The 15550-nt window shown below is 48.5% G+C and overlaps 1 protein-coding gene across 1 annotated transcript; it reads left to right on the top strand.

Moving 5' to 3' along the window:
* Positions 1 to 594: 594 nt before the first annotated feature.
* Positions 595 to 15494, top strand: adamts13 (ADAM metallopeptidase with thrombospondin type 1 motif, 13). Its single transcript, XM_018758492.2, has 30 exons — positions 595 to 796; positions 1250 to 1316; positions 1463 to 1695; positions 2441 to 2597; positions 3059 to 3195; positions 3294 to 3377; positions 3458 to 3582; positions 4186 to 4332; positions 4404 to 4538; positions 4640 to 4790; positions 4879 to 4983; positions 6529 to 6680; positions 7266 to 7329; positions 7661 to 7787; positions 7929 to 8077; positions 9137 to 9257; positions 9347 to 9427; positions 9648 to 9829; positions 9959 to 10100; positions 10884 to 11013; positions 11156 to 11335; positions 11455 to 11837; positions 11910 to 12039; positions 12122 to 12295; positions 12386 to 12590; positions 12991 to 13270; positions 13374 to 13520; positions 13656 to 13835; positions 14626 to 14807; positions 15173 to 15494. The coding sequence occupies exons 1-30, from the start codon at positions 719 to 721 to the stop codon at positions 15326 to 15328; spliced, it is 4584 nt and encodes a 1527-aa protein (XP_018614008.2). The 5' UTR covers positions 595 to 718; the 3' UTR covers positions 15329 to 15494.
* Positions 15495 to 15550: the final 56 nt, after the last annotated feature.

Raw genomic sequence — 15550 nt, 5'->3', positions numbered from 1 at the left:
CTGGATTGTTACAATCAATCAATCTATCGATTGAGCAATCAAAGGTTTTATTTGTCAAATGCACAACAATACAGCGTACAGCAGTGGTTGCTGACAATGAAATGTCTTTTTCGCAAGTTCATGGGTGGGGGAGATGGGGCACAAAAAGTAACAGCGTAAATTAAGATTACAAATAAATTAAAAAACATATGCAAAAAACAACACGATAAGGATTGCGTAACAGTAATAACTATTTAGTGAAAGAAAGATGATTTGAAGATTTTACATTTTTAATGTGATCGTTTTGTATTGGAAGAAAAACTCAGTTTACATAATAATTGGTACCTTGCTCAGGATTACTGCAGTTAGAGGTGGGATTTGAACCTAGCACTTTCAAGTCCCAAGGGAGCATCACAAACCACTGCACTACCAGCTGCCTTTGCCTTATACTCTCTTCTTTCACTAATTCATGAATATACATAGTATTTTAGTGGCCACAATATGTTTTTGAGCCCAGGTCTTGAGTACTCCCCCATCCCCCCACGATCAAAAGTGCAAGGCCGAGTCGGTCACTGATCAATCCGCTTTCTGAGTTTGTCTCTCATGTTTGCTTAGCGTGTTTACAGAGGCCCTGCACTGCTGGGCCCTCCAGACACTGTTCGGTGAGCTGAGCTCGCCCGGCGCCTGATCGCACACACCGATGACCTGAGCGATCCTTTACCGTCAGTTCAGCGTAGACATGGCAGCGGCTCTGCTCCTCTGGGTCCTGTGGGTCCTGCCGGCTTCAACGCTGTCGAGAAGATCCTCGGCGGAGGAGGTAAGAGAGAAAACGGCTCTTTCAACAGCTACTTTTTCACCACCAGCCCTGTTTGCATCCCAGTCATTATCATCCCAGGCATTTCTGGAGTACATTGACCTCTTCGACTTCTGGTGGCGGTCCCACTTTTAAAACATTTTCTTGTAAAGTTTACCCAGTAATCGGAAAAAAGCAATCTGCAAAACAAAACACATTCATAAAATATGGAATACGATACTGGCCTGAATCATTTAAGAAATTACGTTGCCCTTAGTATTTTTCCACTCACCTGTGTTTTTTTTTTTTCCACGCACTTTCCGGAAGTTACACAGTATACCGAAGAAATATTCTTGAATAATAATATATTGTATAATATATTAAATGATACTCTGTTTATTACTGTAGCTACTTCTGCTGCTGCTGATGACCATGTAATCAGATGCAATTCTCATGTATTAATTTTTTCCTTCTTAGTATTTTCTTCAGTTCTTGGATCAGCAGGATCTTCTTTTTTATTTTGGTACCACCTCCATAGCATCAGGTACAGTAAGTATAGTACAGTAAAGGTTCAGACAATAGCTGATATTGTAGGAAATGGACCATGGTTATTATTTAAGTGTACTTCATTGAAATAGGCACCTTTGAATTTAGTTTGAAGTCACGTCCCTGTAACCCATTCGTGTCCAGTGCCTGACTTTCAGCTCGTTTGGCCTCGCTGCCCGTCCACGGAGCCGTCCATCACCCCGTGGCGTTGTTCAGTTGAGGCTCAGGGGAGAAGGTACGAGCTGGGCCTGCCTGGAGGAGGTTCGCCCCCATCCTGTTTTTCCTTGGAGGACGTGGTTTTGGACTGCTGCGCTCGGCTCCGGGTGCTGAAGCCCCAGTCGGCCCACGCTAACCTCACGTTCTGCGGAGGATCGCTGGTGAGAGTCCCAGGTGTCGCCCAAGGAATCAACCAGGTTCCTCACTCCATGTTTCTGCTTATTCTCCTTGTCTGCATTTCAGTCACTGTTTCTGCTTCCACACTTCTAATACATTTTTTTTTTTTTGTTCCTCTCAATTAACATAAAATGACTAAAGTGACATGATAGAGCTGAAAGGGATATGTATCCCCGCTGTTATTCGGTTATTTATTCAATTAGCTGATGCTTTTCTCCAAAGCAAGTCACAGTGTGAAAGTACTTAGAGTTATTTACCCATTTATACAGCTGGGTAGATAATTGAGTAAATAACTTACCTCAAGGGTCATCAAACACGTCAAATTCAAACCCGGTCACTCGAATCAGAGCCGGTGGCCCTAACCACCCTGCCACCTGCTGGTAGGGTAATCACAGTCCATATGCCCGTGGAACATCCAAATCCACCCCACACCATTTGGGTTTAATCTGATGGGTTTGGTGGGTGGGGTGGAGAAGGTAGTTAAGCTTCTTAGTCTCGGGTCATGGAGATATATGTTGGCTATGCTGGATGTTGTTCTCTGTGGCTTCATGTTCTTGGTTGGACTGGGTCTTTGTGTACAGCTCTTGTAATATCCGCATGGGGTATAACATCTTGTCCTGCGTATCTTGAATGAATGCGTAGTCTGTGAGGAATCCTAAAGATCTTGTTTTCGTGTTCTGCATCCCTCTCCTGCGTTGCTGCAGTTACTTTTGTTGGTTTCACTTACAGAGAGGCCTGCTGCTCACCCAGGGAACATGGCTCCACATCCAGCCCGTACTGCAGAGGCACCAGCAGCTGGCTGGCTCGTCCGACGGACCCCCAGCCACAGCACACCTGGTGTTCCCCCGGCCCGTGTTCGAGGGATCATCGCAGGGCCTCCCTCGCTGTAGGTATCTCCGGACAGATGGAATTGGGGTTAGAAAGCACAGAGTCTACAGTTCTAGGTGGCAGCTCTGGTGACAGAAGGAAACCTAAAAGGGCCAGCAGGTAGCACTGTGGTTAGCTGCTGCTTTGGGACTTGGAGCTCATGGGTTCAGATCCCACTTCGTACATAAGCGCCCTTGAGCAAGGTACTTACCCTGAATTGTTCCAATAAAAAATTACCTAGCTGTGTAAAAGGGTATGTATTCTTGGGCTCCTTAGTATTGTAAGCTGTATGCAATAAAGATACTTAACAGTTTGTTAACTTCTCATTTTGCAGTTTACTAACTTGGTGTGTGTTCAGCACAGGGTGTTGTGGGGCACTGAGCCCATGATAGACTTCTCGTGTTGTCTGATGGATCTTCTCCTCTGTCCCCTCTTTTTGTTCTCCTCCCTTCACAAATTTGTCTCCCATGACCCCCCCAGCAAATGTCAGGCTCAAGCGCAGTTCCACCATGGGGTCACAGGTCACCCACCTGGAGCTGCTGGTGGTGGCAGGGCCAGATGTGCAGCAGGTGCACAGGCAAGACACTGAGAGGTACATCCTCACCAATCTCAACATTGTGAGTAGAGCCTGGGGTGGTGAGGGTGGGAGGTTGAGAAGGTTGGTCGTACCTACGATTTGACTGGCTTTTTTTTTGCCCCCCGGTGTCTTTTTCAGGCCTCTGAGCTGCTCAGGGACATCTCTCTGGGGGCCAGTCTGAGGGTCCACCTGATTCGCATCATAATCCTGACGGAACCTGAGGTACACATGCTTCGCTCAGCTGGGGGGGGGCTACAAAGCTCCAGCTTTCCTCCCCTGATCCTCCTGCATCCTGCTTCCAGCCAGAGATCCAAATCACGGGCAACATCACCTCCTCCTTGATGAGCGTGTGCCAGTGGGGGCATAGGGTGAACCCCACCAATGACACGGACCCCCTGCATGCCGACCTGCTGCTTTATATTACACGGTAGGCTGCAGAAGACACATGAATACCTGTTCTTGGCCCACAAATGCATGATGTTTCTTCCCAGATGACTCTCCATAACACAGTTACCACCATTTTCCTCAGCTGTTACTGTTATATTGACATTTACATGAATGCATTTGACAAATGCTTTTCCCCAAAGTGACACCAGAGTGTAAACATCAATGTATCCCTCAAGAGGTAGAGAGCTTAGATACCTGCACATAATTATTAACCCACAGCTTCTTTCTTTAATACCACTGCCTTCATAGTACACACATTCCAGTATCTACATATAAAGTGACATACAAATAGGAAAATAGTAGACAAAGAGTGACAGGTAGTGACAGACTAACTTGCCAAGATGCCAGGAGCTCAGAAGTGAAATGAATCTGAGATAGATAGTTCTGAGATCTTTGCTAAGTGGAAAGGATTCAGCAGCTCCGAGGGAGAGAGGGAGTTCATTCCATCACATCACAAAATGGGCCTTTTTCTTCCCTCTTTGCGTATTATATTCTCCTCTGAACACTGAAATCAGCACCTAAAAGGTCTAGACCAGATTACCTGGCAGTTCCAGCCTAGTTTTCTTCTACTGTTGCAACATAGATTTGACCTTCAGCTGCCGGACGGGAACAAGCAAGTGCGGGGAGTAGCCCAGCTGGGTGGAGCCTGTTCCAGCCAGTGGAGCTGTGTTATTACAGAGGACACGGGGTTCGACCTGGGCATCACCATTGCGCACGAAATTGGCCACAGGTAGGGGCAGTGTGGTGTGGGGAGAATGGCAGGGGTCCCAGAATGGCTGCCCATTTCCATTTTTTATACAGCTTCGGCATCAATCACGATGGGACGGGCAACACCTGCAGTAGCAGCGGGTTCATTATGGCGTCCGATGGCGGCTACAACAGTGTGGACCTCAGCTGGTCTCAGTGCAGCCGTGACCAACTCCAGAGCTTCCTCAGGTGTGTGACCTGGTGGTGGTGGGAGTGTCATGCTGGAATCTTTGTGTAGTAATATCCATGTGGGCATCTGTGTGTGATGAGCTTGTGGGATGCTCTGCCAGTTCTGACCACGGCGAGTGCGTAAAGGACTTGCCCTTGCTCGGAGGCTCTCTGCAGGACTGGAAGCCAGGCTTGTACTATGGCATCGATGACCAATGCCGCATCGCCTTCGGCAACGTTGCCAGGGCCTGTTCCTTCAACACCGGGGACATTGTGAGCACTGCATACCTCAGACCCCTGAACTGCCATCACCCTGCACCCTTAAAAACGTCTGCAACAACCTGTCTCTTGGTCTCTTCAGGATATGTGTCGCGTACTGTCCTGCCACGTCGTCCCTGGTGACCAGAGCTCATGCACTCGACTGTTAGTTCCCCTGCTTGATGGAACTGAGTGTGCGCCCAATCAGGTATGAATTTCCCATTGAGGTTTGACAGTCCGATAGCGGTAGAGTTGGAAAGGTAGTGCTGATAGACAGCAGCTGTAAATAACATGTTTCCCTTCAGCGTTGGGCAGTCTTACAAACAGTGGCATTAATGAAGACCCCCTGGGGTTAGCAGTTACTGGGAAAACAAAGTGAATATATCTGAAATATTGCTGTATTGGATTCAACTGAGTATCGCTGATTTCTTACCTATAATACGAACTTCTGGGGCCTGCTTTATTGTTTATTATTTATCTATCCATTAAATATCAGAAACTGTTTGCCCAATGCTGGATGACAAAGCCTAAATTCTCATTGTGTTTATTTCTTGTTAGAAACAAGAATATAATCTCTTGTTTATAATAGCAAATAAATTAGGAATGAGGTATTTGGCTGTTGTTGTTCAGCGCTGCATCTTATATTGTCTTTTAGTCACACCATTAAAACCTTAGAAATATTTTGTATGGTTTGTATTTGCCATTTAGAGCAATAATGTGATCTGATTTATTAAATGTTGATAATTCTGTGCTGGGTGCTGGAGCAGTAGCCTGCCATGCGCTGGACCCCACGGCAACAAGTGTGGAGTACCATGGATTTTTTTCTTTACTTTCCTTTATTAGACCAAAAACAATAATTAAAAACAGCAGAATATTAAAATATAAACAAAGGAAACATTCTTCACATTTTTTTTTTTTAAAAGACCTCATTATCAACCTCCTAAATGTATATCTGTAAGAGACTCCTTCCAAAAATCAGATAGAAAAGCAATTCTCAATTCACACTTGATCCACCAAAGAAATCAAAAAATGAAACGTATTCATTTTCGCAAACATTAATATAAACAGTAAAATACAAAAACTCACATTCCCAATATAGTCAAGAAAAACCATACTGCACCTCTGACATTAACTCCTTACAGTTAACGCAAAGCACAGCACTCTCAAACAAAATACAAGACATCCACAAATTACATCAGTCACTAATACTAAAACTGAAAAAATGACACCTCAACAAGCAATATGATTCCATTCCATGACATTCCATGATGTGTGACACTAAAAGATAGTTACAAACACAACTACCATAAAACACGGTAGCACACACATCAAAATACAGAATGACACATTCAGCTGATGCTTTTCTCCAAAGCAACTTCTGAAGTTAAGGTACTTTACAATTATTTGCCCATTTATACAGCTGGGTAACTTCTACTGGAGCAATTTAGGGCAAATACCTTGCTCAAAAGTAGTATAGCTGGAAGGGGGATTCAAACCTACAATATCTGGACATAAAGGCAGCAGCTCTAACCACTAAATGAATTAAACTACCAAGAAGGTTAAAACACATTGAAGCCAAACCCCATGTACCTCAACTGAACCATCCATCCATCCATCCATCCATCCATCCATCCATCCATCCATCCATCCATCCACCCTTCCCGAACCCTGGTAAGACTCCTCAGAACTCCTCACAGTGGAGTATCACACATATGAGCAGAGCTTTCTAAGTGTTTTTCCTGTACTGACCCAGTGGTGTCTGAAGGGGCGCTGCGTCTCCCCATCCCAGTTGAGCTCCTCCATGGCAGTGCACGGCTCCTGGTCCAGCTGGTCGGAGTTCTCCCCCTGCTCCCGCACCTGCGGCGGTGGGGTCAGCGCTAGGAGGAGGCAGTGCAACAATCCACGGTAACAACCCCTTGTTGGACTGGCCGGACGAAATCACATCTCTCACATTGGGGATCCATCTATCCATCCATCCATCACCAACTTTTTTTGAAAAACTCAAAGGGACAGAGGAAAGTGTGTGAACCCTGTAGGGATGGTCATTATTCTTGTATGACATTTTAAAATGAACATATGAAATCTAAAGGTTACATGAAAATAAACATATGAAATGAATAAATAATTATAAATTACATACCTGATTCTACTGACCTAGTTGATATAACCAATGACACTTCACTTATTATTATACCTGTACTACTTGCATGTTTCTACTATACACACGATTTCCTCTCAAGGGAACAACCCATGGAATTGGTCATTGCACACCTACTTTGTCACACGAGAAAGACTGCTTTTCATTAAATAAACATTTTGTGGTGAAACTAAAGGACACAAGGGGTTCATATAGTTTTAAGCAGCACTGTGATATACTATGCAATATACAATAATTTTTCTACTATAATAAAATAAATATTAGAAATACTCAGAGCAGAGCACTGACTTGTGTGTGAGTTTCCGCTGAGCTCCTCTTCTGTCCAATGACAGACCTGCCTTTGGAGGGAACAATTGCAAGGGCCCGGACACCGAGGCCGAACTGTGTAACATGCAGGTAAAGCTCCGCGGGTCATGTTTGCAATGAGAATCTTGCATTAAGTATTGATGCATGTGTGCTGCAAGTGTGTGTGTGTGTGGGTGTGCGCGTGTGCGCATGTGCGTATGTATAATTGGAAGTATTTCGGATTAGGACCCTGGCAGTCTGATATTTATTTACATATTTATTTCATGGTTCTCCTCCCATACTCCCATTTTCAGTGATAAAAAGTAGGGCTGAGTACTGGGGGTGGAGTCTGTATTTATGCAGGTGTATTTACTGTAAAATGTGACTTTCAGTGTGCGAGCGTGTGTTTGTGTGCGTGTGTGTGTGCGCACACCCCGAGCAGCCCTGTCCCAGGACCCAGCTGGAGTTCATGGAGGAGCAGTGCTCAATGACAGACTCCCAGCCCCTGTACCTGTCCTCCAGCGATGCCACTGGGTACCACTGGATCTCTGCCGTGGGCTACGTTACAGGTGAGCAGGTGTAGCTTGTGGGCGTGTCCCTGGACTAATGCATGACATTGCATGGCTTTAACAGCTGGATGCCTGCCTGGCCCCTGAGTGCCTTTTACCCTCTGACCTCTGTATTCCGCCCCCCGTGCCGTCAACATGCAGGAGACCTCCAGTGCAAGCTCATGTGCCGCTCCCAGGGCGAGGACTTCATGGTGAGCCGTGGAGCGCGGTTTGTGGACGGGACGCGGTGCGAGCCCAGCAGTCTGGCTCCGACCGGTTCTGTCTCGGCTTGCTTGGCGGGGACGTGCCAGGTATCGCTCACTGCAGTTCAGCTCCCTTTTACCTTCATAGGAGATCGTCATGTTTTTGCAGTGAAGCACAAGGCAATTTTAGGAAATCATATTGTCATCGGTGAGTTGGATCAATTATAGGTTCCATTTCGTGATCAACTTTATGATGAGCTTCTATTATTGTCAGGAGTAAGTTAGTTCTGTCATAGGTTGCTTTTGGTGACTGACTTTGTGATGAGCATCTAATATTGCCAAGGGTGAGCAGGATCTATCATAGGTTCCTTTAGGTAAGTGACTTCATGAGGAGTATCTCTTGTTGTCAAGAGTCAGTTGGATCTATTATAGTTTCCTTCTGGGGTTTGACTTTATGATGAGCATCTGCTGTTGTCAAGGGTGAGTTGATTCTATTATAGATTCTATTTGGTGACTGACCTCATGAGGATCATCTCTAGACCTGTGACTGTTGTTCAAATTTAGAAACAAGAATTATGGTTTAAAAGGAGAATTTCTGGACCGAAAACACAGAAACTGGATGTTTAAGGAGTGGAAGCCAGTGTTACAAACCAATAAGTCTAAATCTGAATTATAGGGCCCAACTGTAGGATATTTGTGAGACACTGAGAGGGCGAATGTATAAGCTGTGCCTTTGTGCTTCTCACCATCCAGCATGGAGGGGGCAGTGTGATGTTGTGGGGCTGCTTTGCCGATCGCAGAGTTGTTGATCGCTTTATGGTGATGCAGCATAGCTATCATAACATACTTCAGGCATGCCATTCCTTCAAGGATACGGCCAGTTGGGCAGTCCTCCATTCTTCATTCTTCAGCAAGGCACTGATGCAAAACACATCTCAAAGTTGTGTAAGAACTATCTGGAGAAGAAGGAAAGAAAAGGACAAGTGAAACTGATGATCTGGACAAATAACGTTGTCAAAAATGACAAAAACTGATTTACAGCAGGTTTAGTCAGCGTATGACTGTTGTATACTTGCCCTTCACTTCTTTATTAGCAATAAACATCATGCCCAGCAATGGAGGAGCAGAGCAGGGTAACGGATCACTCCCATTCCCCTCTTTTACCAGCTGTTTGGATGCGATGGGCTGCTGAATTCTGGGAAGGTGAAGGACGCGTGTGGGGTGTGTGGAGGAGATGGCTCATCCTGCAGTCTCGTTTCTGATTCCTACACGGAGGGTCACGCCAAAGGTCGGGTCAACTAGAGTCTGAATCTGAGCAAAAAATATAGTTTTCCTTGAATGTAGCACAGTAACAATGTATACTTGTGTGTTTTGCAGAGTATACCACATTCTTGACCCTTCCTCAGAATGCAACTCAAGTTCACATTGTCAACACCAGGCCCATCTTCACACACTTGGGTGAGCGCCCTCTGTGGATGGGAGGCCAGAAAAGCGTTTATTTAACTTTGTCAAATGAGGGTCACAGCGCCCTCTTTAGATGGGAAGCCAGAAAAATGTTTAAATTTTAAAGATTAATATATTTTACATTAATTTTGCAAACAGGGTAACACATGCCAAAAAGGGGATTAAATATAAAGGATATTTTTCTGACAGCATGCTTGCATGTGCTTCTGTGTAGCTGTGCTAGTCCAAGGCAAGTATGTGGTGGCTGGAACTGGCAGTGTGTCCCTGAACACCACACACCCCTCCCCTCTAGAGGACGGACGGTTAACGTACCTCCTCTACCTCACCCCTGACCTCCTGCCCCACAAAGAGGAGCTGTTGTTACCTGGGCCGGTAGAAGAGGACATTCACATACAGGTAGGCAGATGAAGCGACCTGTGTGGAGACACACACACTCACACACTCACACACACACACACAAACAAATAGGAAGGAACCAGAGAACAGCCCATGATCTCTCACATGTCGCATATCGATGTTCTGCAGGTGTATCGAAAGTACGGAAAAGAATACGGAGAAGCAACCAGCCCGAATATCTCCTACTCTTTTTACGCACCGGGAACTGCGAGCAAAACCAGAGCCAAGTGGACAACTCGCATGACAACCTGTTCTGTCACCTGTGGATCAGGTATGAGAGTCCAGAAGGGTCACATTTCACTCAGATTGAAATATTACTCATAATATCCTTGGTATAACTTTTCAGTGCATTTTTAATTTCTAAGTGATTGTCCACTGTAATCACTGTGGAATTGAGTTGAATAAAGGCGGTTCCCCATTTCTTCCCTCCCTGAGTGTGTTTTACTGATGGCTCGGTGGGTAAGCATAGGCTGCCATCTCTCTGCAGCAGACAGAAAATTTAGAAAATAAATAACTGAAGAAAAAGGAATTGAAAATAACGCAACAAGTTTGTATCTTTGGAAATTTGATATCTGCAAACAACCTGGAATAAAAGGGGAAAAATGATCCCTGTTTTTAGAGCATCATTCAGTGTAATGGGGGGGCGCAGTGGGTTGGACCGGGCCCTCCTCTCCGGTGGGTCTGGGGTTCAAGTCCCGCTTGGGGTGCCTTGCGACGGACTGGCGTCCCGTCCTGGGTGTGTCCCCTCCCCCTCCGGCCTTACGCCCTGTGTTGCCGGGTTAGGCTCCTGCTCCCCGCGACCCCGTTTGGGACAAGCGGTTCAGATGATGTGTGTGATGTGCATTCAGTGTAATTGCCTTGCTGAAAGGAGCTACAAGGGGAGGTGTTGTTCCCTTTTCAGTGCCCTTCGGTAATCCATGCGCAGGTTACTTCAACAGAATATCCAGCTACTCCACAAAGTTTTGCTAAGCAGTCTAAATTATGTTTTCACCCTCTGCTTTAATAAATCTTCAGGAATGTGGTATCAGCTGGAATGTGCATCACTGTTTTCTAGGAACACAGCAGACTATTGCTCTGTGCGTGAGTGAAGATGGTGATGAACATCTGTCAGAGACCTCCTGTGAAGCGACCCCTCGTCCCCCCTTCCTTGAGGTCCCCTGTCACCTTGCGGCCTGCCCTCCCTAGTATGGTTGCCTTCCTGCGTCTCCTTTCCTTAGTCCAGCTCATTGGAGGATGAATGGATGGATGGATGGATGGATGGATGGATGGAAACTTTCTCGATCCCACACCCTAACCGGAGCAATGTGGTTGCTGTGTCCTCCTCAGCTGGGAAACAGGGGACTTTGGCCCCTGCAGTGTTTCCTGTGGTGGAGGTGAGATGGTGCGCTCTGTGAGGTGTGTCCAGAGGCAGGGGGCCGAGCTCCTCCAGCGGCCGGCCTCCGAGTGTCCGCAAGACTCGGCTCCGCCCTCTCTGAGCGCCTGCAGCCCAGAGCCCTGCCCAGCGAGGTACACACACACACACACACACACACACACACACACACACACAGAGTCCTGTTTCTTTCTGTTTCATTGCTGTCAGTATTCCACCTGAAGACGAGTGAAGACGGGTGTGTCCTGTGCAGGTGGCGGGTGTCGAACCCTGGAGAGTGCTCGGCCGCGTGTGGACCAGGGACGGCCTGGCGCGTGGTGTCCTGCGTACAGATGGAGCGGGGCGCGGACTCCGTCGTGGACGAGAGCCTGTGCCCGCAGTCTGACCGTCCAGCGGACAGCCTGCCCTGCCTGGTGGACATCTGTCCTGTGGGCTGGGACACAAAGGCCGAGGGAGGAGGCGGCATCGCGGGGAGCCAGAGTTCGAGTTCCTCTCGTGACAATAAAGGCTTTGATGTGCAGACCCAGGTTCAGTGGCGACACAAATCAGCGCTCGCCGTGATGTCATCGGCTCAGGCGGAGCCTGTCTTTGTATGGAACCCTGTGATTGGCCGGTGCTCAAAGAGCTGCGGGACTGGTAGGTGTGCTTCTGCTGGCAGGGTGGAAATGCTGGGTAATCGTGGAATGGCTGAGGTGTCACTCCCTGCAGGACAAAGGCAGGTGTGGTACTCCTGTGTGGACCACCTGTCCAGGAACCAGGTGCTGGATGTCTACTGCAACGGTTCGAGTAAACCCCAGCCGTACACAGAACTGTGCAGCACTGACGTCTGCCCCCCCGGGTGAGCATGACAGTGGAAGCATCCGGAATATTCTCCCAGCAGGGCATTTGTTTTAATGAATCTTTTTTTTTTTAACCAATAGGTGGCACTACCAGCAGGGGGTGTGCAGTGTTTCGTGTGGCGGGGGGGTGGCACACAGGGTGCTGTACTGCTCCCGGGACACTGGTTTTGGGGAAGAGATCACCAGCGACTCTGAGTGCAGGGGGCCACTCCCCTCCAGCAGGGTACCATGTAACACGGACCCATGCCCTGCCAGGTAACATGTGAACTCTCGTCCTGAGAGAGAGAGGGAGCGGGGGTGGCGGTTAAGGAACCACATTGTACTCCATCTCTCTGCCCCACCCAGATGGAGGGCACAGGAGGCAGGACCCTGCTCGGCATCCTGTGGTCTCGGTGTTGCCCAGCGCCGTGTGTCCTGTGTCCGGTTCCAGCAGGGTGAAGACAGGGAAGTGTCGGAGGAGCTGTGCCCCCCTGCCCAGAAACCCTCGGCCGTGGAGCCGTGCCTGATGACAGTCTGTACCTTCATTTGGGAGGTGCAGGAGTGGGGCCAGGTAGGGCGACACACACCTCACACCGTGTTTTTGGCTTTGTTTAAAACAACAGCGGGCTGACGCCTTATTTCTGAACAGTGCCGTCTGATGTCAGGTTCATCCCGGCCAGCAGGTGGTGTAGCGGTGAAAGCTTCTGCACTGAAATCCAAAAAAGTCAAGATCAAACCCTACCTTCTGCTGTAGTACCGTTGAGCCGGGTACTTAACCTAAATTGCTCAGTAAAAATGACCCTGCCTTATAAAACGGTAAATTGGTATAAGTAGCTTTGAAGCACAGCGTCAGCTAAATGAGTGAATGTAGAGGCTGCTGTGTAAATGCTGCTCTCTTGCGATCGGACGCCTGCTGCTGCTCGTTAAAAGTGGGCATGGTCTGGAGGCCTCACTCATGCCCTCCCCCTCAGTGTTCAGTGACCTGCGGCAATGGGATCCAGTCCAGGGCGGTGTCCTGCGTGGGACCCGGGCACGCCCAGCCCCTGAGCCCCCTGCTGTGTATGCACCTGCCCAAACCAATCACCATCCAGGCATGCCATGCTCACGACTGCGCTCCCCCTGAGCCCACCACGTGGGCCTCCGGGAGATCGGACACAACGCCTGCGGCCCCCGGAACTCCTCGCCCACCTCAGTATCAGGCATCAACGTTACCCGCTCCGTCAGCCACACCCACAGCCCCTTCAGAGACCAGTTGGGTTCCAGCCTGCTGCTCCGCACATTCTTACCAGGAGGGGGCTCTGTACACTGGGACGCCCTGCTGCAGATGTCGAACCCGTGTCTTTTCCCCCTCCAGGTGTGTGCGGGCAGCTTCTGCTGCAGTCCTCTGGCACGGTGGACCTGAGGCGCGCAAGCGAGCGCGACTGCACCGTGACCGTCGGGCGCCCTCTGGACGAGATTGTCCACATCGAGGTGGAGTCCAGCTCCCTGGACTGCAGAAGCAGTAGGTGGCCTCGCGGGAGCCCAAAACGGGAAAGTCTGAGCGGTTTTGGGTCGGGTCCCTTTCCATGCAACTGCGACCTCATTGCATCCCCCGTGCTGAGCGTGTGTGTGTGCGTGTGTGTGTTTGCGTGCGCAGGGGAGTTTGTAGCGCTCTACGACAGGCTGATGCTGGTAAAGAAGTGCGAGCGGCTGTCCGGCTATTCCCTGACCAGCCACACCAACGTCCTGCTGATACGGCAGGGCCTGGTCGCCCCCGGCAACGGCGTGCTGCTAACCTACCGCAGCCAGAAGTCAACCAAGAAGGGTCTCTATAGCGGTAAGTCAGCAGGACAGAGGGAGTAAAAGGAGGGAGGATCAACAAAGCGGGAACAGCACAGCACAGTGGAGTCACACCACCACTCAAAGGGGTGTAGGAAAAGTTTATGTGATGTGTGCAACTTGATTCCCCTGATCCTGTTAATGCCGTTTGGAGCACAATTGACCTACATAGAGTAAAAAAAAATCAGTGAGCAAAAAATAAGCGTAATTTTGACAGATTTTTTAAAAAATATATATATCATGGGGGGAGGCGCGGTGGCGCAGTGGGTTGGACTGGGTCCTGCTCTCTGGTGGGTCTGGGGTTCGAGTCCCGCTTGGGGTGTCTTGCGGCGGACTGGCGTCCCGTCCTGGGTGTGTCCTTCCCCCTCCGGCCTTACGCCCTGCGTTGCCGGGTAGGCTCCGCGACCCTGCATGGGACAAGCGGTTCAGAAAATGTGTGTGTGTGTGTGTGTGTGTGTGTGTGTGTATCGTGGTTTATTCGTAATTTTTTCTGTTCCGAACTCCACAAAATCAGTCAATAAAGAGTTAATAATACAGATGTGCCACAGTTTTTCGACTGATTAGTCAGATCTAGCTGTAATAAATTATTATAACAATAAAAGTATATGGAAGCCCATATGTCTAAGCTCAAAATATCATCCATTGTATATGTTGTTCATTTATATATTGATTTTTGCTCACCTCGATGAAGGGTGCCAGTAATTCTGGAGTCGGCTCTCCATCCATTTTCATTGTATTCCCTGCAACTGCTCATTGTGCTGTGACTCAAATCTCCGCTGCGCCTCCAGACTGCGACCGGCAGCTGTTTGGGTCGACGGGCGAGATAGTGAATCCCACGCACCTGTCGGACGCCGCCCTTCACACCTGCCGCGTCTTCATCAACGTCCGGCCTTCCGCCACCATCGAAATTCGTGCCCTGAGCATCGAACCGACGCTGCACGGTGGCGCCGCACAGTCCACCTTCGTACTGGTGAGCGAGGCAGAGCCGCTCCACGGGGGGACAGTGGAGACTGGTGTATGGACCCAAAAGGGACAACGTTTCCGTCATTGCTCATAACTCACATAAATGTACATTCATTCGTTAAGTTGATGCTTTTCTCTAAAGCTATTTACAACACTACACTATTTACGGCGATTTACCGGTATTTTTACTGTATCAATTCAGGATCAGCACCTGCATCAAGGGTACTACAGCAGGAGGTGGGATTTGAACCTGCAACCCTTGAATCCGGAAACATCAGCTTTTATTAAGAATAAGAGTGGGGGGCTCAAAGGAGGAAAGACAAAGTTTGCCGCCCTCCTCGCTCAGAATCTTTCACGGTGCTCCTCCTGCAGATCCGTGATGTCAGAGTGATGAAGACCACGGTGTTCGGGGGGAACCAGCTGTTCCTGTGGCGCTCGTCGGGCAGCATGGTGGAGATCGAGTTCCACGGGGGGTATCTGCAGGCCAAGGGAAGCTTCCGGGCAGAATACTCCACCATCGAACCCTGATCGACCGTCACCCGCTACACACCTCACACTTTGTCCTATTGGACAGTACACTTCTCCCGGGAACATTTTATACACCATTTGCTTGAAGACTCTCTTGACCTGAGATGTTTTTAATCATTTTAAAAATTCCTGGAAATCCACCACACATATTTTACTAGAGTTAATCTGTGAGTTTTATGACGCACAGTGTTTTGTAGTTCCTAAATTCTGAATTCCGTCTTA

This window comes from Scleropages formosus, chromosome 17 (assembly GCF_900964775.1).
Source record: "Scleropages formosus chromosome 17, fSclFor1.1, whole genome shotgun sequence".
Classification (NCBI taxonomy): Eukaryota; Metazoa; Chordata; class Actinopteri; order Osteoglossiformes; family Osteoglossidae; genus Scleropages; species Scleropages formosus.
Note: the sequence above shows the minus strand (reverse complement) of the source record. Positions and strands in the feature narration are given on the sequence as shown.